Here is a 27820-nt window from a genome sequence, read left to right as displayed (position 1 = left end):
CAAAAGTCATCTTTATAATATCACTAGATCAAGTGGACCCGTTGGTGCAGCACCCTCCCCTCCCCCCCCTCCCCTCTCCCACCTTCCCCCCTCTCTTCTCCACTCCCCCCTCTCTTCTCCACTCCCCTCTCCCTCCTCCCCCCTCTCTCCACCCCCCTTCCACCCCCCTCCCCCCTCCCTCCTTCGGAGATAGATTTAAACTTTAAAATGTGAATAACTTAAAAAATATAACCCCGATTTCAATGAAACATCTTCCAATAGCACCATTAGTTATGGTGAGTAAGGTGGGCCTAAAATTGTCACACTATCGTGTATTGTTTTGGCTGTAATTCAGGAACAAACAAAGAAACAAACGAGAGTTTTAGTATATAGATGTTAATGTAGACTTGAATACTTATTCGTGACTTTTCAAACGCTTAAAGCTGCTGAAAATATTTACCGACAATTTTATTTATAAGTCATATTTATGAGATTAGAGCTTCTGTAATTCCCAGAGATGGTAGATGATGCACAGTATTAAGAATCCCTGGGGAAGTTCAGTTTTAGAAACAGCAGATTAGAGGAGCGCACTGAAATCAGTGGAGACAAACACACAACTAATGTCACTTTTCTGCCCAGCTGCCAGCACATCACCATCATTCCGAAGTCCTCCAATTTCTTCCTCAATATCTTAAACATGGCTGCTATATAAAACCCATGACTATATACACCACAAAAAGCAATGGACATATCCCCAAGTCCCAAAGGGCCGATGACAATAGTTTTCCGATAACAAAATCATTGTTAACTATCGTTCTTGGCTTTCTGGCACTAAATTAATCATCATTTTCACATTGATTTTTTTTTGTGTACTGTGAGACTTCATGGTTTGCTTTGTTAAATTTCAAGTAGAGTAGAATTAATATATTATCCCAGCGACAATTCTTGTTACCTCCTCAAAATTTTCATTCAGGGAAATTAAACGTGATGATTCATGAGAAGTGAATGTTGACTATCCTTGACTAAAACTTGCTTCTTAAAAATATAACATATTTTATTTTTGACAATAATACTATATATTGTCAAAGATAGACACAAAGTGCTGGAGTAACTCAGAGTGTCAGGCAGCATCTGTGGACAAAATGGATGGGTGACGTTTAGGGTTGGGACCTTTCTTGAAGAGAATTTGCAATCTGAAAAGTCACTCGTCGTTTTTCTCCAGCGATACTGCCTGACCTGCTGTGTTACTCCAGCATTTTGTGTCTACCTTCAGTGTAAACCCACTTCTGCAGATCTTTGTTTCTACTTTTTCATCGTCATTGTTCTGGTCAACTCGCATCACATCTTCTCTGAGCACCAGCTCAAAGGGAAATGGAAAAATATGGTCAGAACCTTAGCCATTTCCTCCCATGAATTTCTCTGATGTCACGACAGCCCCTTACCACATTGTATAAATTCTCTTGCATTTTGCTTCCACACATTAGAAGCATCTCACACCAAAGGGGAAGTAACAGCGTTGATAGCAAAATGTTTAGCAAAGCTTCTCTCACGGTGTTCTCAGTCATTGTTCTGTGCCTTGTACTTACAGAGGGTAAGATCTTTTTTTCATTGTTCTAATGTTTGACATCCTGCACTTAACCCAAACTATGCTATCACATGGACTATTATACAGATGCTGTTTAACTGAATGTCAATTTTTACATTATTGTTAGAAGATTGACATATTATTCTTTCCTGTTGTAGCTCTAAGTCGCATGACTCCACGGAAACGTTGCAGATGTATTAACCTAATAGACAGATTGCAACCGTCCATGAAAATCAACAATATTAAAATTTTCTTCAAGCAACCTTATTGTGAAAACAATGAAATCATGTAAGTTAAAATCTTTCTATTACATCCTAATATTTCTGATCAGAGATTAAGGTGAAATTAGCTTTGATTTTAATTGTATTTCATTTCCTCTTAGTGTCAACTTGCAAACTGGGGAAAGAGTTTGCTTGAACCCTAATGCAGCAAGAGGGAGAAAATTGATTGCTTCTATGAAAAGGTAAATATGCGCCAAGTTAAACACTTGAAGAGTAGCCTTGCTATGCAAAAGTTTTGTACAAAATGGGGACACTTAGGTCAATTATGTCAGAACCATCTAGGTGAAATAAGCTAAACCAACACAGAAGATCATGTGTAAGAAGGAACTGCAGATGCTGGTTTAAACCGAAAATAGACACAAAAAGCTAGAGTAACTCAGCGGGACAGGCAGTATTTCTGGAGAGAAGGAATGGGTGACGTTTCGGGTCGAGACCCTTCTTCAGGCTGGTTAGGGATAAGGGAAACGAGAGATATAGACGGTGATATTGAGAGATAAAGAACAATGAATGAAAGATATGAAAAAAAGTAACAATGATAAAGGAGAATATGTCTAGGAAGGAACTGCAGATGCTGGTTTAAACCGAAGATAGACACAAAAGGTTGGAGTAACTCAGCAGGGCAGGCAGCATCTCTGGAGAGAAGGAATGGGTGATGTTTTGGGTCGAGACCCTTCTTCAGACTGAAGCTTTTTGTGTCTGTCTACGGAAGAACATGTAATTTTTAACGTGATTTATTTCCACAACCAATTGTAGAATCATGGAATTGTACTTTCAGCCCAACGCATGCCAACTTTAACACCTATCTACTCTAATCCATTTGGCCTGCATTAGATCCGTACTCCTCTCTGCCTCATCTATCTAAGAACTGTCCATCCTAATATTCCTATAACATGTTCATGTTTTCCACAGCTATTTCCATTTATTCATCATTCACTTAAATTAGGCCACATTGATAAAAATTGTTTGTTTGAAAGGCTGGAGCGATTAAGCTTGTATACACTGGAATTTAGAAGGATGAGGGGGGATCTTATTGAAACATATAAGATAATTAGGGGATTGGACACATTAGAGGCAGGAAACATGTTCCCAATGTTGGGGGAGTCCAAAATAAGGGGCCACAGTTTAAGAATAAGGGGTAGGTCATTTAGAACGGAGATGAGGAAGAACTTTTTCAGTCAGAGAGTGGTGAAGGTGTGGAATTCTCTGCCTCAGAAGGCAGTGGAGGCCAGTTCGTTGGATGCTTTCAAGAGAGAGCTGGATAGAGCTCTGAAGGATAGCGGAGTGAGGGGGTATGGGGAGAAGGCAGGAACGGGGTACTGATTGAGAGTGATCAGCCATGATCGCATTGAATGGCGGTGCTGGCTCGAAGGGCTGAATGGCCTACTCCTGCACCTATTGTCCATTGTTTATGCTCAGAAATTCACCAAAAAGCATACAGAAATAAAGATTTAGAGGGGTTTTAATCTGAGGGCGATGAGCATCTGGAATACACTCACAGTGCTGCCTCTAAATTCCCCTCTAACGTCTAGCGAGTGGATGAGAACTTGGGATAACTAAAAAATGGTGTGAATGGGTGATTGATGGTCGGCGTGGATTCAGTGGGTTAAATGGCCTGTTTCCAAGGCATCTCTAAACTAAACACAGCCAGAGAGAGTGGTGGAAGCAGAGTCACTGAGAGATTTTAAGAAGAATACTTGAATGGCCTGGACTATGGCCAGGGGCTGGAGAATAGGATTAATATGGGTAGGTATCCACTCATTGGAATGGATGTAGTGGGCCGAATGGCCAGTTTTCATGCTGTATGGCTATGGCGGAGTTGTGAAATGGGTCAGAACCAGCTCATCAAGTCTTTTTCAATGAATTTTAAATTGAGTAACTCACAGATTGGAATTTCATTTGTAAAATTTGCTTGCCTCTATCCTTTCAGCTGAAAAAGTCAGACGTTAAAATGCTTTACCTCTTCTCAGAACAAGGATTAATATAAATGTGTTCTTTTGCAGCAAAATGAATGCTTAAGCAAACAGTTGTACGAAACAATGGATTGTCCTGCTGTCTGAACAGGACTATGTTTCACGGAACTGCAAATTACAGTATTTGATCTTTGGTGAAATAAAGCTTTAATATCTGCTTTCAATTCTTCTTTATGCATTTTGTAAAGTGACATGTCTGTAACAGGAATAAATACTGTCAGCTTAGTATTCTTTATGTGCAATTGTAATAAGGATTACCTGGACATTAAGGCAGTCACAAGTCCCAATGTTTGATTTATTTTAATTTATCATTTTGGTTTCATAATTAAATCAACATTGATTCTAATGCAAATAAGCTATTTTTGATAATGAGATACAATAAAATTACTTGTTCCTGTTATAAGGCTAATCAACAAATTTTCAGTTTATTGTTGATTTTCTATCAATTTGATTTTTTTTCTGCTTTTATATTTCAATGTCTACGACAACCGGTAATACTTTTATATTACGTCAATTACATTTGGAATTTATGTAAGCCTACGACTGTGCAATTTTCAAAATTGTTGTAATGTTTATTTGTAATAAAAGTCGCAATTATAATATTGATAATTGTTTGTGTTGCCTTCTTTTATTTAGTACACAGCCAGCCAAAGATAACAAGTGCAGGATTCATTAAGGTTCTTAGCAATTAAAATAGAATGATGTGACTATATCCCAGAGTTCTATTTAGAACATGGAGGAGGAATGATCTTCTAGAGGTGTCTAAAATCATGAGAGGAATAGATCGGGTAAACGCACAGAGTCTCTTGCCCAGAGAAGGGGAATCAAGAACCAGAGGGCATAGGTTTAAGGTGAGGGGGGGAAGATTTTAAGGAATCTGAGGGATAACGTTTTCACACAAAGTAGTGGGTATATCGAATGAGCTGCCAGAGGAGGCAGGGACTATCGCAATGTTTAAGAAGCAATTAGACAGGTACTTGGATAGGATAGGTTTAAAGGGATATGGGCAAAACGCAGGCAAGTGGGACTAGTGTAGATGGGACATGTTGGTCGGCGTGGGCAATTTGGGCTGAACGGCCTGTTTCTGCACTGTATGACTATGATTTTATAACTCTATGGAGAGAGAAGGAACTGCAGATGCTGGCATTTTGAGCAAAACATCAAGTTGTGGAGGATTCCAAACCGAAATATCATTTGTCCATTCACTCCACCGATGCTGCCTGACCTGCTGAGTTTTTCTAGCACGTTGTGTTTTGCTCTTTACAGAACATATTGGGCATCATTTGAATCAACACAATAAGTAAATAGATTAAAGGGGGGAATCTTGCAGATTACTGATGGAAAGGTCTGGTAGATTTACAATTGAATTTTAAGAAATAAAATCTACTGTGGGACTACAAACAAATTGCCAATGAAACATTTTTTCCATAGATGGCAAACTAATGAGTAAATAAGAGGTTCTAAACAGAGTTCAGCTGTAATAGCGGATTGTGATCAGTATAGCAGCCTCATTCTGCGTCACCAAAAAGGCTAATTTTATAAATGAGTACATAGAACACAATAAAGTCTTTCAGAATTGATCTAAGAGTTGCATTCAAAGAGTATCATAAGAATTAATGTGAATCGGACCAATTAACGCAAATACAAAAATAGAGGCTAATATTCCAGTGCCTCCAGATGGTGTGCTTCACTACTGGAAATAACATTTTCCAAGCAAAGCATTAAATTGAGGCCTTTTGTCACCTAAAATGGGGTACAAGATCTTGTGGCACTATTTCATTGAGTGATAGGCCAGTTATACCTGGTGTTCTGTCCAATATCTATCCCTCAATCAAGATCATCGAATCATCTGTTCATTATTACCCTGCTGTTGTGAAGCTTGCTCTGTGCATTTTTTTTAACCAAAAATAAATTTAATCAATAATATGTAGAATACAAAACAATACTAACAAACCCACCACCATAGTACAAAGTAAATCAGATATTCTTAAATATTAAATATACTGAGAATTAAACATTTATGTTACAATCCTTGTCAAGGATACATTCCACCCCCCCCGCGGTGCCCAGCGGTCCTGGAAATCCCCCAGGGTGCTCATCAACAGCGCGTAGACACTCTCGAAAACCAGCCGGGCGCGAACGTATATCCGGAAAAGGGACAGGCAGCCAGCTCAAGCGGAGCCCTCTTCCGCCTGGCGCCGCGACTCATGGATGGCCAGCTTGGCCAGGCCTAGGAGCAACCCAACCAGGACATCTCTACCCTCTCCCCTACGCACAGGGTGTTCAAAGATGAGGATGGTGGGTGTGAAGTGCAGCCAGAAGGCAAGGAGCAGCCCCTGTAAATATAGGGGCAGGGGCTGCAACCTCACACGCTCCTTGTAGATGTGGAACACAGACTCATCCCACCCACAAAAGTGGCAGGCGGCTGGCGAGTCTGTGAACCGGGATAGAATCAGGTTGCATGGGACTCCTCGGTGAAGTACCTCCACCCCAGGTCACCGATGTAGAGGGGGAGAATTCCTGCGTAGAGGGACCCCCACTGGGGGGCACTCGCGATCAAAAGGCAACACCGCCCGCCACTTTGTGTCCGGAGACTGGAAGAGAGCAAGGAAGTGCAGGGTGTGGAGGAGGAGCCAGTTCAGAAGACGCCTCCCTGCGTCTCGGAGGGAGATGAAGGGTATCGAGGAAAGGCGGCTCAGGTTGTGTGGGGCCGGCTCCCGAGAAGGATTACGATGCTTCGGTCTGAAGAGTCCTTCTGGCTGCTGGGGTTTGCTCAGCCACAAGAACTTCACACACTCGAGTCTCCCGACAACTGGTGGTATGGGGCAAGGGCCAGCCGCTCTCACAACTGAGCCGTCGCCCTCCGATGGCGGAGGGGGGGCATCGGTTTGGAAACAATTTTTGGAGTTCATCCATGCGATCTTTAAATCTTTGCCATTGCATCTCCACCGTCAACCCTTTACATATAATTTGCCAGTCTATCCTAATCAATTCCCCGTCTCATACCTTCAAAGTCTCCTTTCTTTAAGTTCAGTACCCTAGTCTCTGAATTAACCGTGTCACTCTCCATCCCAATGCTGAATTCCACCATATTATGGTCACTGTTGCCGAAGGGGCTTTGCACAATTTTGCAACATCCAGAGTGACATTTCAGAAAACCAAAACAACCAATTTAAATAGCAGGTATGACACATACAGTACATGCAAGCTGTGGCAGGGCCTTATCACAGTTAACAAATATCTGTGGAGTATGTTGGGAAGGCAGATGGTACGTTAGCCTTTATTGCAATTGTAAGGCTCAGTGAGATTGTATTAGCGTGTCAGCAATACCTCATTACGAATAATGTATGCAGCCTCTGCGCCTAGAGTCACTGGAATTTGGATTCTTAAGGTTGATTTCTGCAAGGAGGATATCGGAAGAGGCTGAGTAAGTTTAGCCTGTATTTACTGGGAATTTAGGAGAGGTGAACCTGTTGAGACATGCAAAATTCCTAAAGGGATTGACAAGAATACAAGGCTGTTTCCTTGGGCCAGAGTACAGCAATAAATGGAATCACAGTCATCCAGCTCAGAAACAGGCCCTTCTGCCAACTCATCCATGCTGACCAAGATACCCCTTCTAAGCTAGTCCCATTTGCCTGCATATCTCCCTATTACGGTGTTGACTGAGTATTATGTGTATATACTGTATCTGTTGTGGTGCTGCAAGTAAGAATTTCATTGTTCCATTTTGGGACATGACAATAAAACACACTTGACTCTTGAACCCCTCGTGGCCATTTACCTGTCCAAGTATCTTTGAAATGTTGTTTAAGAACTTGCATCAACTATGTCCTCTAGCAGCTCATTCCAAATACCCACCACTCTGAGTAAAAATGGATACCCCTCAGGTTTGTATTAAATCTTGCCTCTCTCACCTTAAACCAAAATCGTCAGGTTTTAAATTTCCCTCCCCTGGTAGAAGACTCTATGCATTCACCCTATCTATTCCCCTCCTGATTTTATACGGGTTTTTAAGCTCACACCTCGAGCGCTATTTGGAATTGAGATGAGTGGAAATTTAATTGTGTAATGGGCTGTAAGCCTATGGACTTCTTCAGAGGATTCAATGCACATATTTCATGACTGAGATTGAAAGATTTTTGGACACTGAGGGAATACGACAATTCAGAGGTGGATGGGAAGGGAACCCGAGACATAGGATCCATCATGATTGCAATGTATAGAGGAGCATTCTTAAGAGGCTATGTAGCCTGCTCCTTATGTTCTTAACACAGGTCCTACCCTGAGAAATGTACGCAAGCTAATGTACGCAATGCTGGTTCAAATCCAAGGTATCACAAAATGCTGGAGTAACTCAGCGGGTCAGGCAGCATCTCAGGAGAGAAGGAATGAGTGACGTTTCGGGTCGAGACGCTTCTTCAGACTGAGATGCTGCCTGACCCGCTGAGTTACTCCAGCATTTTGTAATACCTTCAGTTAGAAAAGCCGATTGATTGCCCAGCAATATGTTTAAATATAATCATAGAACTAATATAAATATATATTAGTATGAAAACCCACGCAGGTCCCGGGGAGAATGTAAAAACTCCATACAGAAAGCACCCGTAGTCAAGATCGAACCCAGGTCACTGGCACTGTAAGGCAGCAACTCTACCGCTGCACCACTGTGCCGCCCCCAAGGGCAGTCATCGTTTTTACTCAGCGTGGTGAGTGTATGGAAAGAGCTGTCAGAGAACATAGTTAAGGCAAGTACTTAAACAGCATTTCAATATTTAATGTTCTTATTTTTTAATTTTATATATTATAATTTATAACACCGAAAATCACTTTTACTACCATTTATATATAACCAATAAAAAGGATGTTTAATTGTATTCAGTTTGGTTTTTAACTCCACGAGTCTGTGCAGCAGATCACCATTGCCCCCTGGCTGTCAACATTTACAATTTTACAATTTAAACATGGTCAACATTTCATTAACTTCTCTTTTTGCTTAACCACAATGTTAACCAAGAAATTAATGCTAACCAAATATTAAAGGTTATATACAGCAAATCTTAAAATGTATGTAATGTTCTTTCAATAATTAGGGTCATGCACTTTTTGGTTAAAATCCTGCATTTGATGTTTTAGTTCAAAGTTTTGTACAAAACTGCTTTTCAAAGAAAATGAAACTTAAGTCAGCAGATATACATTATATTGCTTTGCAATATGTTATCAGTCAAAGGCATTACTGTGACAATATATTTTCAAAATAATGATAAACTTAAAGCAACATTTATAAATCAAATGTATCTATTATGAATATCAATTTAATTCTTAGGTTGAAATGTATACCTTTATAAACTAAACTCGTAACTAATCTGCAAATATTGTTTTCATTTGGTATCCTCTACAGAACAATGTATTTGATACACCCATATTTCCTTCTGATAGAGAAGGGTGCCATTTTTCCTGATTGAGGATATACTGGCTCACAGAGCAATCCAATTCTCCATTGATTTCCCCTGTAACCTCTTGTCCTCACCAACACACTTGGGATAATTTAGAGTGGGTAATTAAACTACCAATCCATTCGTTGGAATGTGGGAGGAAACTGGAGCATCTGAAATCCATGTGGTCATAGGGAGAACATGCAAACTTTACGTGGAAACAGGATTTGCACTGGAGCAGATCACAGTTGCAAAGAACCCAGATTCAATCCTTCACAAAGTCAGAATTGAGTCTGTGTCTTTGGAACTGTGAGGCAGCAGCTCCACTAGATTCATCACAGTGTCTTTTATCTCAAATAAATTATGTAATGACTGACATAATCTTGCCATTTGCACAAAGTTTCAGTTTCAACATTGTTAATTTTGATTTTGTGTGCGACGAATAGCAGAAGTTTGGGGAGTGAATGGCAATGTAGAGAGGAAAGTATATAGGTATTAGTGGGGACTGGGATTGCTCTGTGAACTGGTTAACAATTGATCGGCTGAGGTGGCCTCCTTCCATGTTATAAGGAAATATGGAAAGAAAATGTCAACTTTCCTTCAGTACAGTGTCACCTTGTGAAGTATTTGAACCCCCAACTTTGAAACTGTAAAGAATATTAACTTTACAGAGAGGCAAGTATAATACCCAGTCTGCTATTAACACTTTAAAGCTTCTTTAAGGGTCTTGTATAAATTGTAACTTTCTGTTTCTACTAAATTGTCTACAGTAATTTTGACTAGTTTGCAGATGGTAACATTATTTTTACAAAATATTGAAAGAAATTATCTGACTTGACAGTATTGGCAAACTTAATGAAAGTTAAATAATATTATTCTACTTATGTGTTAATTACAAAAGCTAGTATTTTGTGATCAGTACATGATTGTTTACTTGTCTGGCAGAGAAGAAAATCAGAGGAGACAATATATTCCCTTCATGATTTTACAAACCTCTATAAGATCACCCCTCATCCTCTTGCGCTCCAAGGAATAGACTCCTAGCCTGCTCAACCTCTCCTTATAGCTCAGGCCCTCGAGTCTTGGCAATATCCTTGTAAATCCTTTCTGCATCCTTTCCACCTGAACAACACCTTTCCTATAACATGGTGCCCAGAACTGACAACATATTTCCTATAAAATGGACCCCAGAACTTAAGTATTTTAATCTGTTCTAGTCTCCAGTATGCAGAAAATTCCAAATAGTTTCCAAAATTCACCAGAACACCTGGGAGAAGTGACTGACACTGACTCATCTGTACTAGATTCACTGTGTTAGAATTTACATGAGCCAAGGGAGGAAGGAATAAAATACGTTGGTGGATTTGAATAAAGATTTTATTCAGAGACGGCTTGTGTGGATAATAATTTTCACATGGTTGGTTTAGTTTTAGTTTAGTTTAGTTTAGGTTTAGTTTGTTATTGTCAAGAATAGCTCGTTTCCATATTGTGAATATATGAAGATTTTACAAGAGCTCCTTGCTGTACAAGAGAAAGGATTATTAACATGCTTATGTGATCATGTTCAATTAGTGCTCGAGGAATTCATTCAATTACTTTATTCAACGGAAAAACAGTGTTATGGCTAAATTATATGGCTTACTCTGACATCCAGAAGATTTAAGCCACATAGGTTCTTGCAGGTAAAACACAATAAACATGTTAATTTAAATAAAAACAGAAAACATTGGAAATACTCAGCTGGTCAACTTTCTATGGGGACAAAAACAGAGTTAACATTTAAGGTTCATAACCTTTCACCATAACTAGAAATAGAGAACAGAAAAGTTTCAGATTACAGGAAAGGATGGGTAGAACAAAGAGGATGCTTGTGTAGATTGGAAATTAAGTCAAGATGATGACACAGATTAATGTCAGCTGAGAGAATAGTGAAGGGTAGTTAACACTGAATGTACTAAGAATCCATTCAAAACTATTTCAGATCATCAACAATTTCAGCTTGTGTCACAACTGACCACTCTAATGGAAGGTCAACCACCCGAGATTTTAACTATTGTTCCCCCAAAACAATGAGTACCTGATATGACCTCCTCAGCACAGATCTTTCAGCATTCTTTTGTTTCATATTTTCAGGTGTTCTGCAGTGCACTTCAACTGCAGTGTTCAGTATCTCCAGCATCAGCAACAGAACACAATCAGTACGAATTGGCAACAACACTTCCTCCTCGATAACCATCAGCACAGGGGCATCTCAATGCTGTGTGCTCAGTCCTCTCTGCTCTACTCACTCTATACCCATGATAGTGTTGCCGGAAAAACTTCCAACTCATCTACAAATTTGCCAACACTACTACTACTGTTGGACAAATTACAGATAATAATGAATCAGAGTAGAGGATGGAGTTCAATCGTGAATGGTGCCAGAACAACCTTGCTCTCAATGTCAATAAAACCAAGGAGCTAATTGTTGATCCACAAACCTGTCTTCATTGACTGATTGGTGGTGGAGTCAATAACTTCTTCATCCTGGACATGCATATCTCTGAAGATCAGTCCTGGACCTAGCACATTGATGCAATCGTAAAGAACACCCATCGAAGCCTCTACTTCCTAAGAAGATTGAGGAGATTCGGTGTATTGACGAATTCTCTCTTGAACTTCTACAGGTATACGATAGACCATATTGACTGGTTGTATGACAGCCTGGTTCAGCAACTCGAGTGCCCAGGAACAAAGATGATTTCAAAGAGTGGTGAACACTGCCCAGTCCATCAGTTACTGACTTCATCATCGAGGGGATCTTTAGGAGCCGCTGCCTCAAAAAGACAGCAAGCATCAATAAGGACCCACATCATCCTGGCTGTGCTCTCATTTCACTCTTGTCATTGGGAAGAAAGTATAGGAATTTGAAAAGTGTGACATCCAGGTTCAAAGCAGCTTCTTCCCAACAACCATCAGGTTATTCAACAGTAGGAACTGCAACTAAACTCTTAACTAGTTGGAGTTAGCTGCCTAGCCAACAGTCTGTCTGTCCCTTCCTTTGTTTTTTTAAAAGTATGTATTAAATGTTTTAGTGTTCTTTCGCTTGTTTTATATGCAAGGGGGGAGGGGGGGGGGAGTAGGGGAAACAGTTTTCTGATCTCATCTCGCTAGAGATGCGATTTTGTTTTCAGTATCATATCTCCATCCGCACGGCGGCCTAACATCGAGGAGCTGGCGGCCTCTGCTGGAGACCGACTTCGGGAGCTCCAATTGCAGGAGCCTGCAGGACTTACGATCATGGAGCTGGTAATCCCTTTGCCAGGGATCGACCTCGGAGCTCCAACGGCGGGAGCCTGCAGTCTTTAACATTGTGGAGCTCGCGATCCCTGTTAGAGACAGACTTCAGGAGCTCCAACTGCAGGAGCTTCGATCACCCCGCTGTGGGGGCTTCAATCGCCAGCTGCGGGGGCTTCAATCGCCCTGACTGCGGGTAGTTCAACTGCCCCGACCGTGGGAGAATAGAGGAAGGAGATTGGACTTTATTGCCTTCCATCACAGTGAAGAACGTGGGGAATCTGCTGTGGTGGATGTTTATGTTAACTTATATGTAGTTATGTGTCTTGTTGCTTTTTTTTTAGTATGGTTGCATAGTAATTCGAGTGTCACATGTACCTTAATTGGCACATGTGACAATAAACTGACCCCTTTGAACCCTTCGAATGACAAACTATCATGGATGCACTAGGGAGTTCAGGCTTGGTTTTATTTTACATTTATTTAGATTATTTTTAATTTATTGGACTTTGTTTGTATATTATGTTATCTATCGAGTACTACGTTTGCAAACCAATTATGCGGCTGCAAATAAGAATTTCATTGTTCCGTTATGGTATGTATGGCAATTGTTTCTTTCCTCTTGTTTCACCTCTATCTATTTACACCTCCTGAAATAGATTGGCTGCCATTAACAACCCATGACCACCCTCTAGCCAACATTACTTTTTCTTGGACTCAACTTCACCAGACATACCCTTGTGTCCTCCACCCTCCCCCATTCTAAATAAAAACATGCCCATTTTCTTAAATTTTCATAATTCTAAGATCATTATCCTGAAACATGAGCACTTTATCTCACTCTGCAGAGGTTGCCTGAACAAATATGTAGCATTTTCTGTTTTTAACATGAGATTACCAATATATTTATTTTGCTTTTTAATTGTTGCATTGCTGCAAAAACTTAAGACGATAACTTCTAACTTGCCAAATGTTTTAATTTTAAGCTCTAAACATCAAAAAAAATCTATTTTAAAAAACAATTTAAATCTCCAAGTAAGTCCACTTTATAAATAGAACATGGAACAGCACAGGAACAGTACAGCACTGGAACAGAACATGATGCCAAAACTCCCTTATCTGTCTGCACACAATCCAGATTCCTCCATTCTGTGCAAGATGCAATCCTGAGAAAAACAAAGTGCGGGAGGAACTCAGCAGGTCAGCATCTGCAGTGGAGAATGGAGTCTGAAAGAGACCAGACTCTAAACTCTAAACAGCATCAATGGGTTAGGCTCCACAGATGCTGCCTAACCCATTGAGTTCCTCCAGCACTAATGATTTGCTTATAGACTTTGACAGCATTTTAAGGACATGGATATAGAAGCCCTGATTTGCTAGCAGAGTTCTGTTGGTGGTTTCTAGCTGCACTCCAACCTTGGTTCTGCCATCCTGAGCTGACAAACGTGGTGCTACCCATCAATATAGACAGACATGGCTGTGGTATGGCAAAAGATCAAAAGTTGGACTAGAATCTATGGACCAACATTAAAAACACCACTGATACTGCAATAGGTCTTTCCAACTAGCTGTTAAATAAGGTTTTACAGATACAATTGCGGAGGATTTTTGGGGAAAAGGAAAATAGTTGAATACATAAATTGGCACCTTCTGAGTAAACTAAATGATTTTCTCCCTGGTCTTCAATTAAAAATTCCTATATGCATTGTTAAAACCATCCATGCTGCCAATAAATAATTTGTAACAAATTAACTTGTTTGAACCTTTAAAGGTTCATAAGCAATCTCGACATCACTTTTTCTGTCAATGTTGTCAGATATGTTGCCTCCCAGTTTTTCTAACACTTAATTTGGCCCTTTATTAAACTTACACGATATACAAGGAACTGCAGATGCTGTAATTTTGCGCAGAACACAAAGTGCTGGACTAACTCAGTTAGACAGCACATTCATTGGCGACATTTCGGGTCAGATTCTTTCTTCAGACGTCCATCTGGTCCCGACCCAGAGTTACTCCAGCACCTTGTGTTCTACATGAAACTTACGCTTATCTTTTTGTTGCACTTGAAAAGTTAATCATACAGTAATCCTTCAATGCTCAGAAACCAGATCCAGGGAACTCTTGCACATTTTGCATCTAACATTTGATCTGAAGGCAACACTACTGGTATGGCAATGGCATAAGTTTACCTTTCAATGTTTATCTGAAACTTTATGCAGACATTGAGACTAAAAATCTGTTTCCTTCCCTCTAGTTCTTACACAAAGACCAAACCATTTGCAAAATTGTTAAATTGCAGAATCAACATTTAACCCTAATCTACTCCATCCTTTTATCATGAACATTCACTTGCCTCGGCTTTTGCTGCAACCACTTTTATGAAGCAGTTTAAGTTATTCGTAGACTCAATTATTATGATATCCTCATTGATTCATCTTTCATCTCCTTGAATAAACTAACTAGGTCAATACTCTGCTACTGTATACTCTTCCATTTTAAATCTCAAGCAGAAACCAAAAACATGGGAATTAATAAAACACAATAGCTTTAAGAACTATTAATCAAATCTTTCTCACCGCATGGCCTCTAATCAGTCCCTTTTATCTCACAAATGGAGATAGATCATTTTTACGTGTTGGAAGGAACTATAGATGCTGGTTTAAATCAAAGATAGACACAAATCCTTCTTCAGACTGAAATTCATTGGAAAGGGAAATGAGAGATAAAGACAATGATGTAGAGAGATAGAGAACAAATGAATGAAAGATATGTAAAAACAAAACAATGATAATGGAAACAGGTCATTGCGAGGTGAGAACGAAAAGCTGGTGTGACTTGGGTGGGGAAGGGATGCAGGGGTTACTTGAAGTTGGAGAAATCAATATTCAATCCCCTGGGTTGTAAGCTGCTTAAGCGAAAGATGAGACGCTGTATTTAGCCTCACTCTGACAATGGGGGGGGGGGGGGGGGGGGGCTAGCACAGGAAAGTCAGTGGGGGAATGGGAAGGGAAATTAAAATGTTTAGCAACCGGGAGATCAGGTAGGTCCAGGCAGACTGAGCAAAGGTGTTCAGCGAAACGATCGCCCAGTCTACGTTTGGTCTCGCCGATGTATAAGAGTCCACATCTTGAACAATGGATACAGTAGATAAGGGGATCGTTTTTGAAAATCTACATTGATGTGATTGTCTCTACTTTTTCTCTACCCCTAAAAGTTTCAAAATTCCAGATGTGGTGCACATTTAGTCAAGGACTGTTGCTACCACACGTCTAGAGTGAATAAATAAATACAAACAAAGTTTGAAATAGATATACAATTTATTGTCCAAGCTGTGAGTAGGAAAAATACACCTGTGCACGGGAACAAGCAGACCCTGTTTATGGGAAATACATCGTGCTATCAACTGCTATTCAAGCCAAAAAGTTCACATAACATTAAAAAACCCTCGTTTACCATCCCAAATTTAACTTTAGAGCTGCCTAGGTAGCTGTAATTATTTTTTGAATTACTTAGTGCAGATGTAATTGCTGGTTTGATCAGTGCACCCATGAAGAATGGTAAACAAGAGTTGCTGCAGTGCATTATATAATGAAAATCTGTAGAAATAGGTTTAGCACAGAACTGAAAATGTCCTTCTATCCTGAGTAGTAATCACTAGCGAAAATGTGGAGAAGGTTCAGATTCATGTAGCCTACAAGTTACCATCAAGGACTCATTGGAATACACTCAATTTGGACAGGAGAGTGGATGTGACTGTACACAGAAAGTAAACTGGTTTATTAATTTCCTGAATAGATGTAAAAAGGGGCATCTTAATCTTACATAAAATGTACACTTTTTTGCATTATGTAAAAATCAAACATTTCTACATTTGTAGGATTATGCAAAAAATTACTGCATATAAAAATTCCTACAAATATCCTACCAAAGAGATAAAATGTATATTCAGTACAGCATTTAAATAAGACACCACATTTTAATCACAGAAATGAAGTATACAATAGCATTTGGATTTGGTCTGTGAAGTAACAGCCTCTTATAATTGTGTAATATATATACCCATCCCAAGTGACCACAAAGCTGAAACAATGAGATCAATACTGATAGGTCACTTTTTGCCTAATTTACTTTAGATTGGGGTTTCATGATGTACATTAATAAAATGGTAAAGCAAGGAAAACATGAGCAAACACCTTTTATTCACACTTTACAAAAAGCTACTCATTAAATCTACTACAAACAATACTACCAATAATTAGTTTACTGATTATAAATCGGACATGTTTGCTAATAGTACAAACAAAAATGACTGCAGGTCCCAGACAAAGGTTCATCATAAGTTTATTATGGATGTTTATTACGTTTTCAACTTACCAAGTTGACCTCAAATTGCGCATTGCATCCTGGTTTTGTCTGCACCAATTGTTCATTAAGTGCTTTGTCTTTAATTAAATGTCTTAAAAGAGTTAAAATTTGTCACAATCAACTTAGCTGCATTCCACATTAACTGTAAACCGGAATGAAGACTGGTCCAATTTTTTGAGCGCCATGTTGTGTTCTTTTTGTCTCCCTGCCTGCAGTCGAAACTAAAGCGCTAGATCAAACTATACCTCTGGCTCATTCAATGGATAATATAGTACAAGCTAATTCCAAAGGCTCCCCCTTCTTCCCCCTAACACCTTAAACAAAAGCATAGCAAAAGCTAACCTACTAAAGCTTGCACACTTGGCTTTAAGAATATGCTACCAATGGCACAATGAACAGAGAGGAGAGATATAGCACTGGTCCAGCTGAAAAACACAAAACCATGACCATTTAAAAATTAATGGATTTGAAACTTTGTCTGGAAGACCTGCATGGAAAACATAGCTCAGTTCTAGTTTACACTGCTTCAGAACATTAAAATTCCTACCAAGGAATGCTACTTCTTTACAAGATCAAAGCACACATCAATGGTGTATGGTCTCACATGATGCAGCTTTCCTTGGTGGAAAAATAGCACTGTGCAAAGAGACAGAAGCAGTGCCAGGATACAAAGGGTTAAAGTCACACTTTGTACCCAACTGTACCCAACCTGATCAACATATGTGGTGTTCATTGCTCCACAAGAAAAAAATGCCACAGAGCTTATACAAAAGTGTCTTCATAAAATCTCACAAATCTTTAACAGTTTTTATTTTTTTTAAAAATCTCAAAGAAGATGCTCAGGATTTCTCCGCGTGCACAGGCAGTGCTGGTTCCAAAAATCCCCTCAAAAATAAAAAAGTCGATGAGGCACATCATGTAAAAAAAAAAAATCCGAGGAAATTGGGTAATTCATAGATCGTAAGGTTCAAATGTTGATACCAAATCCTGAGGAGTGAAATACTTGAATTTAAATCAACTGTGTCCTCAACTGTAAAAGTAGTACACGAGTTACAAACCCAGAACAGTGCAAATAATAGCAGAGGAAACCTGTTGCAACTTCTTTTTTTACAAATGTTTTTTTAAAGCATGAAACAGATAAAAATTTAGCCTTAGTTTACAATACAATCATTTTTCCAAATCTGTTTTAAATCTTTTAGTACAAAACACCTTAAATCAGGTCTTCTATGGTTCATATACAATCATTAAAGGCTAAATTCAAATTCAAATTTATACAAACACTTCTCAAAAGTTTGGGAGTGAAGTATGGAAAGAAAGGTCCTCAATGGCTACTACTGGCCTGAAAAGGTGGTGCTATACAGATATTTTGTGCAACAATACACAGTTGGTTCCACTTTAGTAAATTGTTTTGTCAAGTAGGTAATTTTAAAAACTCACAACCTATTTGCACTTGTATATTTTGCTTTGATGAACATGCAGTAAAACACTCTGGGGTTAGACTACACAGTACTACCAAATTTTGATATTTTCCAGGGATTTTCATAGGCTTCTAATATCTTTCTTTAACTTTGGCTTGATATGCTCTCATTGCTACTGAAAGGGCAAATAATTGAAGGCTACAGGCATTGAGGCAGAGATGTGTTTCTTAACAAAGGGGTGGGATGGGAAAGAATCAATATTTTTGTACCCACATCAATACATTATATATTGCAAGATGAGTTTAAAACTATATTTAAAATAAATTCAGGGAGCAAGTGGAAATGAAACCTGTTGATTTATATTTGATATGCCAAAATAACCAATGAAAATTCCTTTAGTTCTTTAAATGCTCTTGGTCAGATTATAATTTTCTCCTTCAGATTTCCATCCGTACTGCTTTCTAGCCTTATGTAGCTACTTGTAAAAACTTCCCATTGTGTCAGAAAAAGTTCACATTGCCACCTTTTCAATCTGAAATGTATAATTCTTGGTTATATTTCAAAGTGCACTGTTGGATTTTGAAGTGTGAGCTGCCGTTCTGCGAATGTTCCTACACAACAAAACAGTGAATTTCACCTCCTCCCTCCTCCCCATTCCAATTCTAAAAGGAATCAACTGTTTACACTTATGATGAGACCAGAAATCTTGCTTCATTTTCCACTAAAAATGAAGCATAAAGCAGTACAGGCTTTGTAAGGAGACTTATTTTCAGCATGTCTACAGAATACAAAGTAGGAAACAGGGCTCGATTTCATTATTGTAAATAGCACCAGACTACTATTGTTTTTTTTAAATTAGACAAGCTATTCAAGAAACAAATTTAAAACTGATTAAGAACATAATTTTGACAACAATCCTATTGGCCATACTTCACTCCTCAGAACTTTGATTTTACAATTTTACAAGATTGTTTCAGAGGCTTCCCTCCAGAGTACACACACAACTACCTTCTGCCTGGCAGATGGATACCATTTACTGGCGACACAAAAGGCAGTAAAAGCTCTAGTTGTGCAAAAAGTGAGAAATGATCTGATGGGATGTGTGAATGCGGGCAGCCACGTATCCTGTTTTCTGACAGCCAATTACAATCCAAAGGTCCAAGAACACCCAGTATGTTAATGTGAGGCTTCGAATAGAAGATGTAGTCAATAATACCCTGCAGTCAAATGAAAAAAATTAAATGAACTTTCAATCTTAAAAGTTATCCATAAATGCATACACTAAATTACCAGCTTCATATTTTAAGTCCTGATACCACTTAGAAGCAACTACACCCAAATTAAATTTCAAAATGGAAGCAATAGCAATTGCAGCTAAATGTTTCAGTTATTAATGCATCTAGATAGCATTTGGACAGGTACATGAATAGGATAGGTTTAGAAGGATATAGGCCAAATGCAGGCAGGTGGGGTTAGTTCAGATGGGACGTGTTGATTGGCATGGGCGTTGATCCAAAGGGCCTGCTTCCACGCTGTATGATTGAGTGTATACAGCAAGCAGGGCAAAAGGAAGTGCAGTCAAAACTGCTATGGCAATCCATGGAATTGTATGTATACTGGCTATTAGTCTTTCATCTGAAAGAGGTCAGGACCGTGAGTAAGTAAAGTTAGGGAAAGTGGGAATTGGAAGTAGAACATATAAAGGTGACAACTGGAAGAATGATAATACTTTCTAATACAATGAGAGATGAGGAAGCAACATCATGTCAATGTACTTGAAAACTTAAGAAACACTTTTTAAGAAAGGAGGGAGAGAGAAAACAGGAAATTATAGACCAGTTAGCCTGACATCAGTGCTGGGGAAGATGCTGGATTCAATTATAAAAGAAGAAATTGCGGCACATTTGGATAGCAGTAACAGGATCGTTCCAAGTCAGCATGGATTCATGAAGGTGAAATCACGTTTGACTAACCTTCTGGAGTTTTTGAGGATGTAACTAGGAAAATGGACAAGGGAGAGCCAGTGGATGTAGTGTACCTGGACTTTCAGAAAGCATTCGATAAGGTCCCACATAGGAGATTAGCGGGCAAAATTAGAGCACATGGTATAGGGTATTGACATGGATAGAAAATTGGTTGGCAGACAGGAAACAAAGAGTAGGGATAAATGAATCCCTTTCAGAATGGCAGGCAGTGACTAGTGGGGTACCGCAAGGCTCAGTGTTGGGACCGCAGCTATTTACAATATACATTAATGACTTAGATGAAGGGATTAAAAGTAACATTAGCAAATTTGCAGATGACACAAAGCTGGGTGGCAGTGTGAAGTATGAGGAGGATGCTATGAGGATGCAGGGTGACTTGGACAAGTTGTGTGAGTGGGCAGATGCAGTTTAATGTGGATAAATGTGAGGTTATCCAGTTTGGTAGTAAGAACAGGAAGGCAGATTATTATCTGAATGGTGTCAAGTTAGGAAAAGGGGAAGTACAACGAGATCTGGGTGTCATTGTTCATCAGTCACTGAAAGTAAGCATGCACGTACAGCAGGCAGTGAAGAAAGCCAATGGAATGTTTACCTTCATAACAAGAGGAGTTGAGTATAGGAACAAAGAGGTCCTTCTGCAGTTGTACAGGGCCCTAGTGAGACCACACCTGGAGTATATTGTGTGCAGTTTTGGTCTCCAAATTTAAGGAAGGACATTCTTACTATTGAGGGAGTGCAGCGTAGGTTCACAAGGTTAATTCCCGGAATGGCGGGGTTGTCGTATGCTGAAAGACTGGAGCGACTGGGCTTGTATACTCTGGAATTTAGACGGGTGAGAGGGAATCTTATTGAAACATAAGATTAAGGGATTGGACACGCTAGAGGCAGGAAACATGTTCCCGATGTTGGGGGAATCCCAAACCAGGGGCCACTGTTTAAGAATAAGGGGTAGGCCATTTAGAACAGAGATGAGGAAAAATGTTTTCACTCAGAGATTTGTGAAGCTGTGAAACTCTCTGCCTCAGAAGGCAGTGGAGGCCAATTCCCTGGCTGCTTTCAAGAGAGTTAGATAGAGCTCTTAATGATAGCGGACTCAAGAGATATGGGGAGAAGGCAGGAACGGGGTACTGAGTGTGGATGATCAGCCAAGATTACGGTGAATGGCGGTGCTGGGCCGAAGGGCCGAATGGCCTACTCCTGCACCTATTGTCTATTGTCTAAAAGAGGCATGAAATAGGATAGAAAAAGTTTCCACATATCCCATAGAATGTGGCCAGATTCCCATTGCGACTGGTTTTGTTAGGAGGTGAATGAAATATTTAATCTTGCTCAGATTTGTTTAGATTTTAATCGAAATAATCATAGACAATAAACGATAGGTGCAGGAGGAGGCCATTCAGCTCTTCGAGCCAGCACCGCAATTCAATGTGATCATGGCTGATCATTCTCAATCAGTATCCCGTTCCTGCCTTTTCCCCATACCCCCTGACTCCGCTATCCTTAAGAGCTCTATCTAGCTCTCTCTTGAATGCATTCAGAGAATTGGCCTCCACTGTCTTCTGAGGCAGAGAATTCCATAGATTCACAACTCTCTGACTGAAAAAGTTTTTCCTCATCTCTGTTCTAAATGGCCTACCCCTTATTCTTAAACTGTGGCCCCTTGTTCTGGACTCCCCCAACATTGGGAACATGTTTCCTGCCTCTAACGTGTCCAACCCCTTAATAATCTTATACATTTCGATAAGATCTCCTCTCATCCTTCTAAATTCCAGTGTATACAAGCCTAGTCGCTCCAGTCTTTCAACATATGACAGTCCCGCCATTCCGGGAATTAACCTAGTAAACCTATGCTGCACGCCCTCAATAGCAAGAATATCCTTCCTCAAATTTGTAGACCAAAACTGCACAGTACTCCAGGTGCGGTCTCACTAGGGCCCTGTACAACTGCAGAAGGACCTCTTTGCTCCTATACTCAACTCTTCTTGTTATGAAGGCCAACATTCCATTGGCTTTCTTCACTGCCTGCTGTACCTGCATGCTTCCTATCAGTGACTGATGCATTAGGACACCCAGATCTCGTTGTACGTCCCCTGTTCCTAACTTGACACCATTCAGACAATACTCTGCCTTCCTATTCTTACCACCAAAGTGGATAACCTCACACTTTTCTACATTAAACTGCATCTGCCATGCATCCGCCCACTCATGCATCCGCCCACTCACACAACCTGTCCAAGTCACCCTGCAACCTCATAGCATATTCGTCACAGTTCACACTACCACCCAGCTTTGTATCATCTGCAAATTTGCTAATGGTACTTATAATCCTTTCATCCAAGTCATTAATGTATATTGTAAATAGCTGCGGTCCCAGCACCGAGCCTTGCAGTACCCCACTAGTTACTGACTGCCATTCTGAAAGGGACCCATTTATCCCCACTCTTTGCTTTCTGTCTGTCAACCAATTTTCTATCCATGTCTGTACCCGACCTCCAATACCATGTGCTCTAATTTTGCCCACTAATCTCCTATGTGTAACCTTGTCTAAGGCTTTCTGAAAGTCAAGGTACACCACATCCACCGGCTCTCCCCATGTCAATTTTCCTAGTTACATCCTCAAAGGACTCCAGAAGATTAGTCAAGCATGATTTCCCCTTCGTAAATCCATGCTAACTCGGAACAATCCTGTTACTACTATCCAAATGCTCCGCAATTTCGTTCGAGGAGAGGGTACTGCACCAATGCAGGAGAGGTTTGGACCCAACGGGTCCACTTGGTCTAGTACATATTAAATGGAAGGGCATTGACAAATGTTGCTCAGAGAGAACTTGGGGTGAAGTTTATAGTTGCTCGAGTTATCAGAAGAGATGGGTTTGGTTAGAACTGTTTTTCCAGGCGACCGAGAAGTGACACAAAAGGTATGGAAAATTATGGCATATATAACATTGAAAACCAATGTCTGTTTCCCATTATAGGGATGTCTAAAACTATAGGATATATACATGTTCACTGCAAGAGGGAGAAGGTTCAAAGCAGATCCAAGTGTTAAATTTGAGCTGCCAGAGATGGTGGTGAAAGAAGAGATCAGTAGGAATATTTAAAAGGCATCTGGATAAGTACTTGAACAAGTAGGGCATTGATGGGAAGAAATTAATAGAGGGTAGTAAGATTAGTACAGGTAGGCATGATAGTCAGCATAGAAGCAGTACACCAATTTCTATGTTGTCCAACTCTATGACTCCCTAACAAAAACATCAGGAAAGGAAATAGAAAATGTTATGACCTCAAATCCTGAAAGGATTTGAGTATAGGAGCAAAGAGGTCCTTCTGCAGTTGTATAAGGCCCTAGTGAGACCACATCTGGAGTATTTTGTGCAGTTTTGGTCTCCTAATTCGAGGAAGGACATCCTTGTTAGTGAGGCAATACAGCGTAGGTTCACGAGGTTAATCACTGGGATGGAGGGATTGTCATCTGAGGAAAGATTGGAAAGACTGGGCTTGTAGTCACTAGAGTTTAGAAGAATGAGAGGGGACGTTATAGAGACGTATAAAATTATAAAAGGACTGGACAAGCAAGATGCAGGAAAAATGTTCCCAGAACTAGGGGCCACATTGGAGGCCATTTAAAACTGAGGTGAGAAGAAACTTTTTCACCCAGAGAGTTGAATTTGTGGAATTCTCTGCCACAGAAGGCAGTGGAGGCCAATTCACTGGATGAATTTAAAAGAGAGTTAGATAGAGCTCTAGGGGCTAGTGGAATCAAGGGATATAGGGAAAAGGCAGGCATGGGCTACTGATTGTGGATGATCAGCCACGATCACAATAAATGGTGGTGCTGGCTCGAAGGGCCAAATGGCCACCTCCTGCACCTATTTTCTATGTTTCTCATTCCTCCTCCCAATTAAACTGAATATTTCTCAACTGTAAATCTTAATTACAGGAAGACAAAAAAAACAGGTCTTCAAAATCTAACGCGAAAGCTAGGATATACAATATTGCAAAACCAAAATCAGCAGTATAACATTTATATGCAGGGACAGGAAAAAAACATTTTAAAAGAAAAAATTAAAAGTGTGAAACAACTGAAATAGCAATTTGCTTCACACAGATGAAAACTAAAAAGATTGCCCCCTGAACTATCAAGTGAATACAATATTAAAAAAAATTATTCACAAAATGCTGGAGTAACTCAGCAGGTCAGGCAGCATCTCGGGAGAGAAGGAATGGGTGACGTTTCGGGTCGAGACCCTTCTTCAGACTGAAGAAGGGTCTCGACCCGAAACGTCACCCATTCCTTCTCTCCCGAGATGCTGCCTGACCTGCTGAGTTACTCCAGCATTTTGTGAATAAATCGATTTGTACCAGCATCTGCAGTTATTTTCTTATACAATATAAAATTTTAATAGATATCCGAATAATGAACAACAAATTCATTGATGGCATAGTTAAACATTTAACAATAGCATACATACTTTGAAATCCAAGGTGTAGTTTGTATAAGGCATCAGACCATTCTCATAGGCACTCTTCAGGTTAAAGCCATGAGTGATCCTTGCGGCTGGAGTTCCATTTTTTCCAATATTACTGAATTTCATTAGACATTCACTATATCGCAGCTCCTTGAAATCCTTGTGGTTTGTATCAACTCCTCCAGTGGCCAAGTATTCCACAACACCTGACAAAAAAAATTATACTGAAACCATTACCATTTTGTACTAAAATCAAATCAGACCATTAAGTGTCAAAAAACCTGACAAGAGAGATGTACATTTCTAAAATTGTACTTCACTGCCACAATTATTTAAACTTCCCTTTCTGGCCTCAAAGAGACATGCCTGTCCCAGAAGAACAATTGATTGTGTTTGAGATAGTATATGCCCACTCTAACCAGATAAGTATCATTTGATGAAGCAAAACTGCTTCTTGCTGTTCAAAAATAATGTGCAATTAAGTTTAACCAGTATTTGATCACAGATTGCAAGCATATGCCCCAGTAGCCTGAATTTGCCTACCAATGTAGAAGACCTACAGAGTTACCAAGGTTATTTCCAATAAAAGTATACACAGAAAGAATTGATCCAGAATATGAGACATTAAAGAACATTAACAGCAGTATATTATAAAAATTAGAGAAAGGAAGACCCTCCATTGGCCAGAAGCTTCTTTACAAATCACAATTAACAACTGCTCGGCATCTTGAAAATACCACCTTAAATTTTCAGTTAAGCACAGAAAGTGCAGAGAAGTGAAACCGAATAAAGAACCATACAAGTAGGTTAAGGCAGAAACATATTAAACAGTTCTTTTGTCAAGCCATTTCCTTTTTTTTTAAACTTGATTTGGGTAAACAACACACTTGAAGCCACACTTTCAGATGTGGCCTTGAATTTAACAACACTAAACTATAATTTCAAATTATTTTCATGATGAATTCACGAAGTTTAAAATTTCAGGATGAGAAGTATCCTGATTTTAATTAAACACAAAGAATTAGAGGGGAAGGTATATTAAAACTAAAAGGTAGATAACCAATTCTTACCCGAATCTGGCAGTGAATTGAGATCTGCACAAAGTACTAGTGGAATGACATTAAGATCTCCTGAGACAGCACCTGGTCTGAGTGTTCGAGAAGCCTTGTCAATTATGTTCTTCACTTCAGACAGGAACATCATGGTTTGTATCAGCTTTACATCAGAATACTCAGGATCCCAATGCATATGTGCATTTGCAACAAGAATGAGCTGCTTTTCCATCCCATGAAATGACTTCCCTGCTATGATTCAAAAATAACAGTACACTTTCAGGATATATCTAAATCAAAAAAAGTAAAAACTTATTTGAGATATTGATGGATTTCTCAGACTTGGATATCTGGAATACAGAGATGTTACATCTGCACTTTTCCAGTTGACAAAAAGCTTTTTACCAGTTTTCTGTTTAGCTTTGCCAATTTGAAGGATGGCACGGTAACACAGCGGTAGAGTTACTGCCTTAAAGCACCAGACACCAGAGTTTGATCCTGAATATGGGAGCTGTCTGTACGGAGTTTGTACATTCTCCCCATGACTGCTTTGGGTTTCGCCGGGTGTTCCGGTTTCCTCCCACGCTGTATGTGTGTATAGGATGTATAGGCTTGTGGGTTAATTGACTTCAGTAAAATTGTAAATTGTCCCTAGAGTAGGATAGTGCTAATATACAGGGATTGCTGGTCGGCGTGGATTTGATGGGCCAAAGGGCCTGTTTCCGCACCATATCTCGAAACTAAACTAATTTTATCTCAATGTCCACATTCGCAAATATCCTGCACACTCTACATACATTCAATTTATTCACAAAATGCTGGAGTAACTCAGCAGGTCAGGCAGCATCTCGGGAGAGAAGGAATGGGTGACGTTTCGGGTCACGGTAGCGCAGCGGTAGAGTTGCTGCTTTACAGCGAATGCAGCGCCGGAGACACAGGTTCGATCCTGACTACGGGTGCTGCACTGTAAGGAGTTTGTACGTTCTCCCCGTGACCTGCGTGGGTTTTCTCCGAGATCTTCGGTTTCCTCCCACACTCCAAAGACGTACAGGTATGTAGGTTAATTGGCTGGGTAAATGTAAAAATTGTCCCTAGTGGGTGTAGGATAGTGTTAATGTACGGGGATCACTGGGCGGCACGGACTTGGAGGGCCGAAAAGGCCTGTTTCCGGCTGTAGATATATGATATGATATGATACTCCAGCATTTTGTGAATAAATCGATTTGTACCAGCATCTGCAGTTATTTTCTTATACTACATACATTCAAGCTCCACCAAGAACAGTGGTGAAGCACCACCTTAGCTTTACTTTCTATGTTACTCAGTTGTATGCCAAATAAATTGCAATACAAGGATTTGGGCCAAAAGCCGAAAAATGGGATTAGTGTAACTAGTTATATTGGTTAGCATGGACAAATTGGGCTATAGGATTTGTATCTATGCTGTACCACTCTTGTTATCTGTTCATGCAGCCAGGAAACTCAACAAGGCACTACAAAAGCAAGTTTAAACCTTTGACATGCAGTGCTTCAGCATACATTTATAAGCACTGTACACAGAACAAATTAATCCATGAAAGATCAAATTAGATAACTCGGCTACCACAAATCCTCATTCAAAATCAGAGGCAGTAAAACGCAATGGTTTGTACGTAACAAGCAATCCCTGCATCCACGCCAGCACATTAAATGAATGCTTAATGTTGTCATTCATTCTTCAAGGATAGTGATACCTCATTTGATTAAAAGCACTATCATTGCAACCAATTATTTCAAGAATACAAGAGTTCTGTTCCATTAGAATCAAAGCTGCACGAAGAGGACAAAAATATACTAAAGAAAATACATATAATTAATTAACTGTCAAAAACCCCAACCACATTAGTCATTTTCAGATGTGATCGAAAAGTAATTACACCAGATTCGTTTGAGGAAGGAGTAAAAGTGTCAAGGATCAATAACACAGCAAAGTAAAAGCAACATTAAGGGAAAGTGGAGAACAAGAG

General features: G+C 39.7%; 2 protein-coding genes and 1 long non-coding RNA gene across 7 annotated transcripts in view; 1 reads left to right on the top strand and 2 right to left on the bottom strand.

Annotated features, from left to right (window-relative positions):
• LOC144600081 (uncharacterized) overlaps nucleotides 1-6407 on the bottom strand; it is a 32089-nt gene extending 25682 nt beyond the window's left edge. The window contains exons 1-2 of one of the 3 annotated variants that reach the window (XR_013548073.1): nucleotides 6299-6407; nucleotides 5617-5699 (exon numbers count right to left, since the gene is read on the bottom strand). This is a non-coding gene — a long non-coding RNA (uncharacterized LOC144600081). Of the gene's footprint in view, nucleotides 1-1263; nucleotides 1352-5616; nucleotides 5700-6298 lie in introns of those variants that run through there. The other 2 variants (XR_013548074.1, XR_013548075.1) reach the window with 2 other exon arrangements.
• Nucleotides 1293-4303, top strand: LOC144600080 (interleukin-8-like). Its single transcript, XM_078411468.1, has 4 exons — nucleotides 1293-1570; nucleotides 1723-1852; nucleotides 1947-2027; nucleotides 3846-4303. Exons 1-4 carry the CDS (start codon nucleotides 1402-1404, stop codon nucleotides 3859-3861), a joined length of 396 nt encoding a protein of 131 aa, XP_078267594.1. The 5' UTR covers nucleotides 1293-1401; the 3' UTR covers nucleotides 3862-4303.
• A 9417-nt stretch (nucleotides 6408-15824) lies between the features above and the next one.
• Nucleotides 15825-27820, bottom strand: part of LOC144600079 (CCR4-NOT transcription complex subunit 6-like) — a 47687-nt gene continuing 35691 nt past the window's right edge. For all 3 annotated transcript variants that reach the window (XM_078411467.1, XM_078411465.1, XM_078411466.1), the window contains 3 exons: nucleotides 25834-26067; nucleotides 24767-24969; nucleotides 15825-19526 (listed from right to left, as the gene is read on the bottom strand). In XM_078411467.1, the coding sequence (XP_078267593.1) occupies nucleotides 19314-19526; nucleotides 24767-24969; nucleotides 25834-26067 (650 nt within the window). In that variant the 3' untranslated portion in view covers nucleotides 15825-19313. The remainder of the gene's footprint in view (nucleotides 19527-24766; nucleotides 24970-25833; nucleotides 26068-27820) is intronic.

The sequence above is a fragment of the Rhinoraja longicauda genome, chromosome 14, assembly GCF_053455715.1.
Source record: "Rhinoraja longicauda isolate Sanriku21f chromosome 14, sRhiLon1.1, whole genome shotgun sequence".
Taxonomy (NCBI): Eukaryota; Metazoa; Chordata; class Chondrichthyes; order Rajiformes; family Arhynchobatidae; genus Rhinoraja; species Rhinoraja longicauda.
Note: the sequence above shows the minus strand (reverse complement) of the source record. Positions and strands in the feature narration are given on the sequence as shown.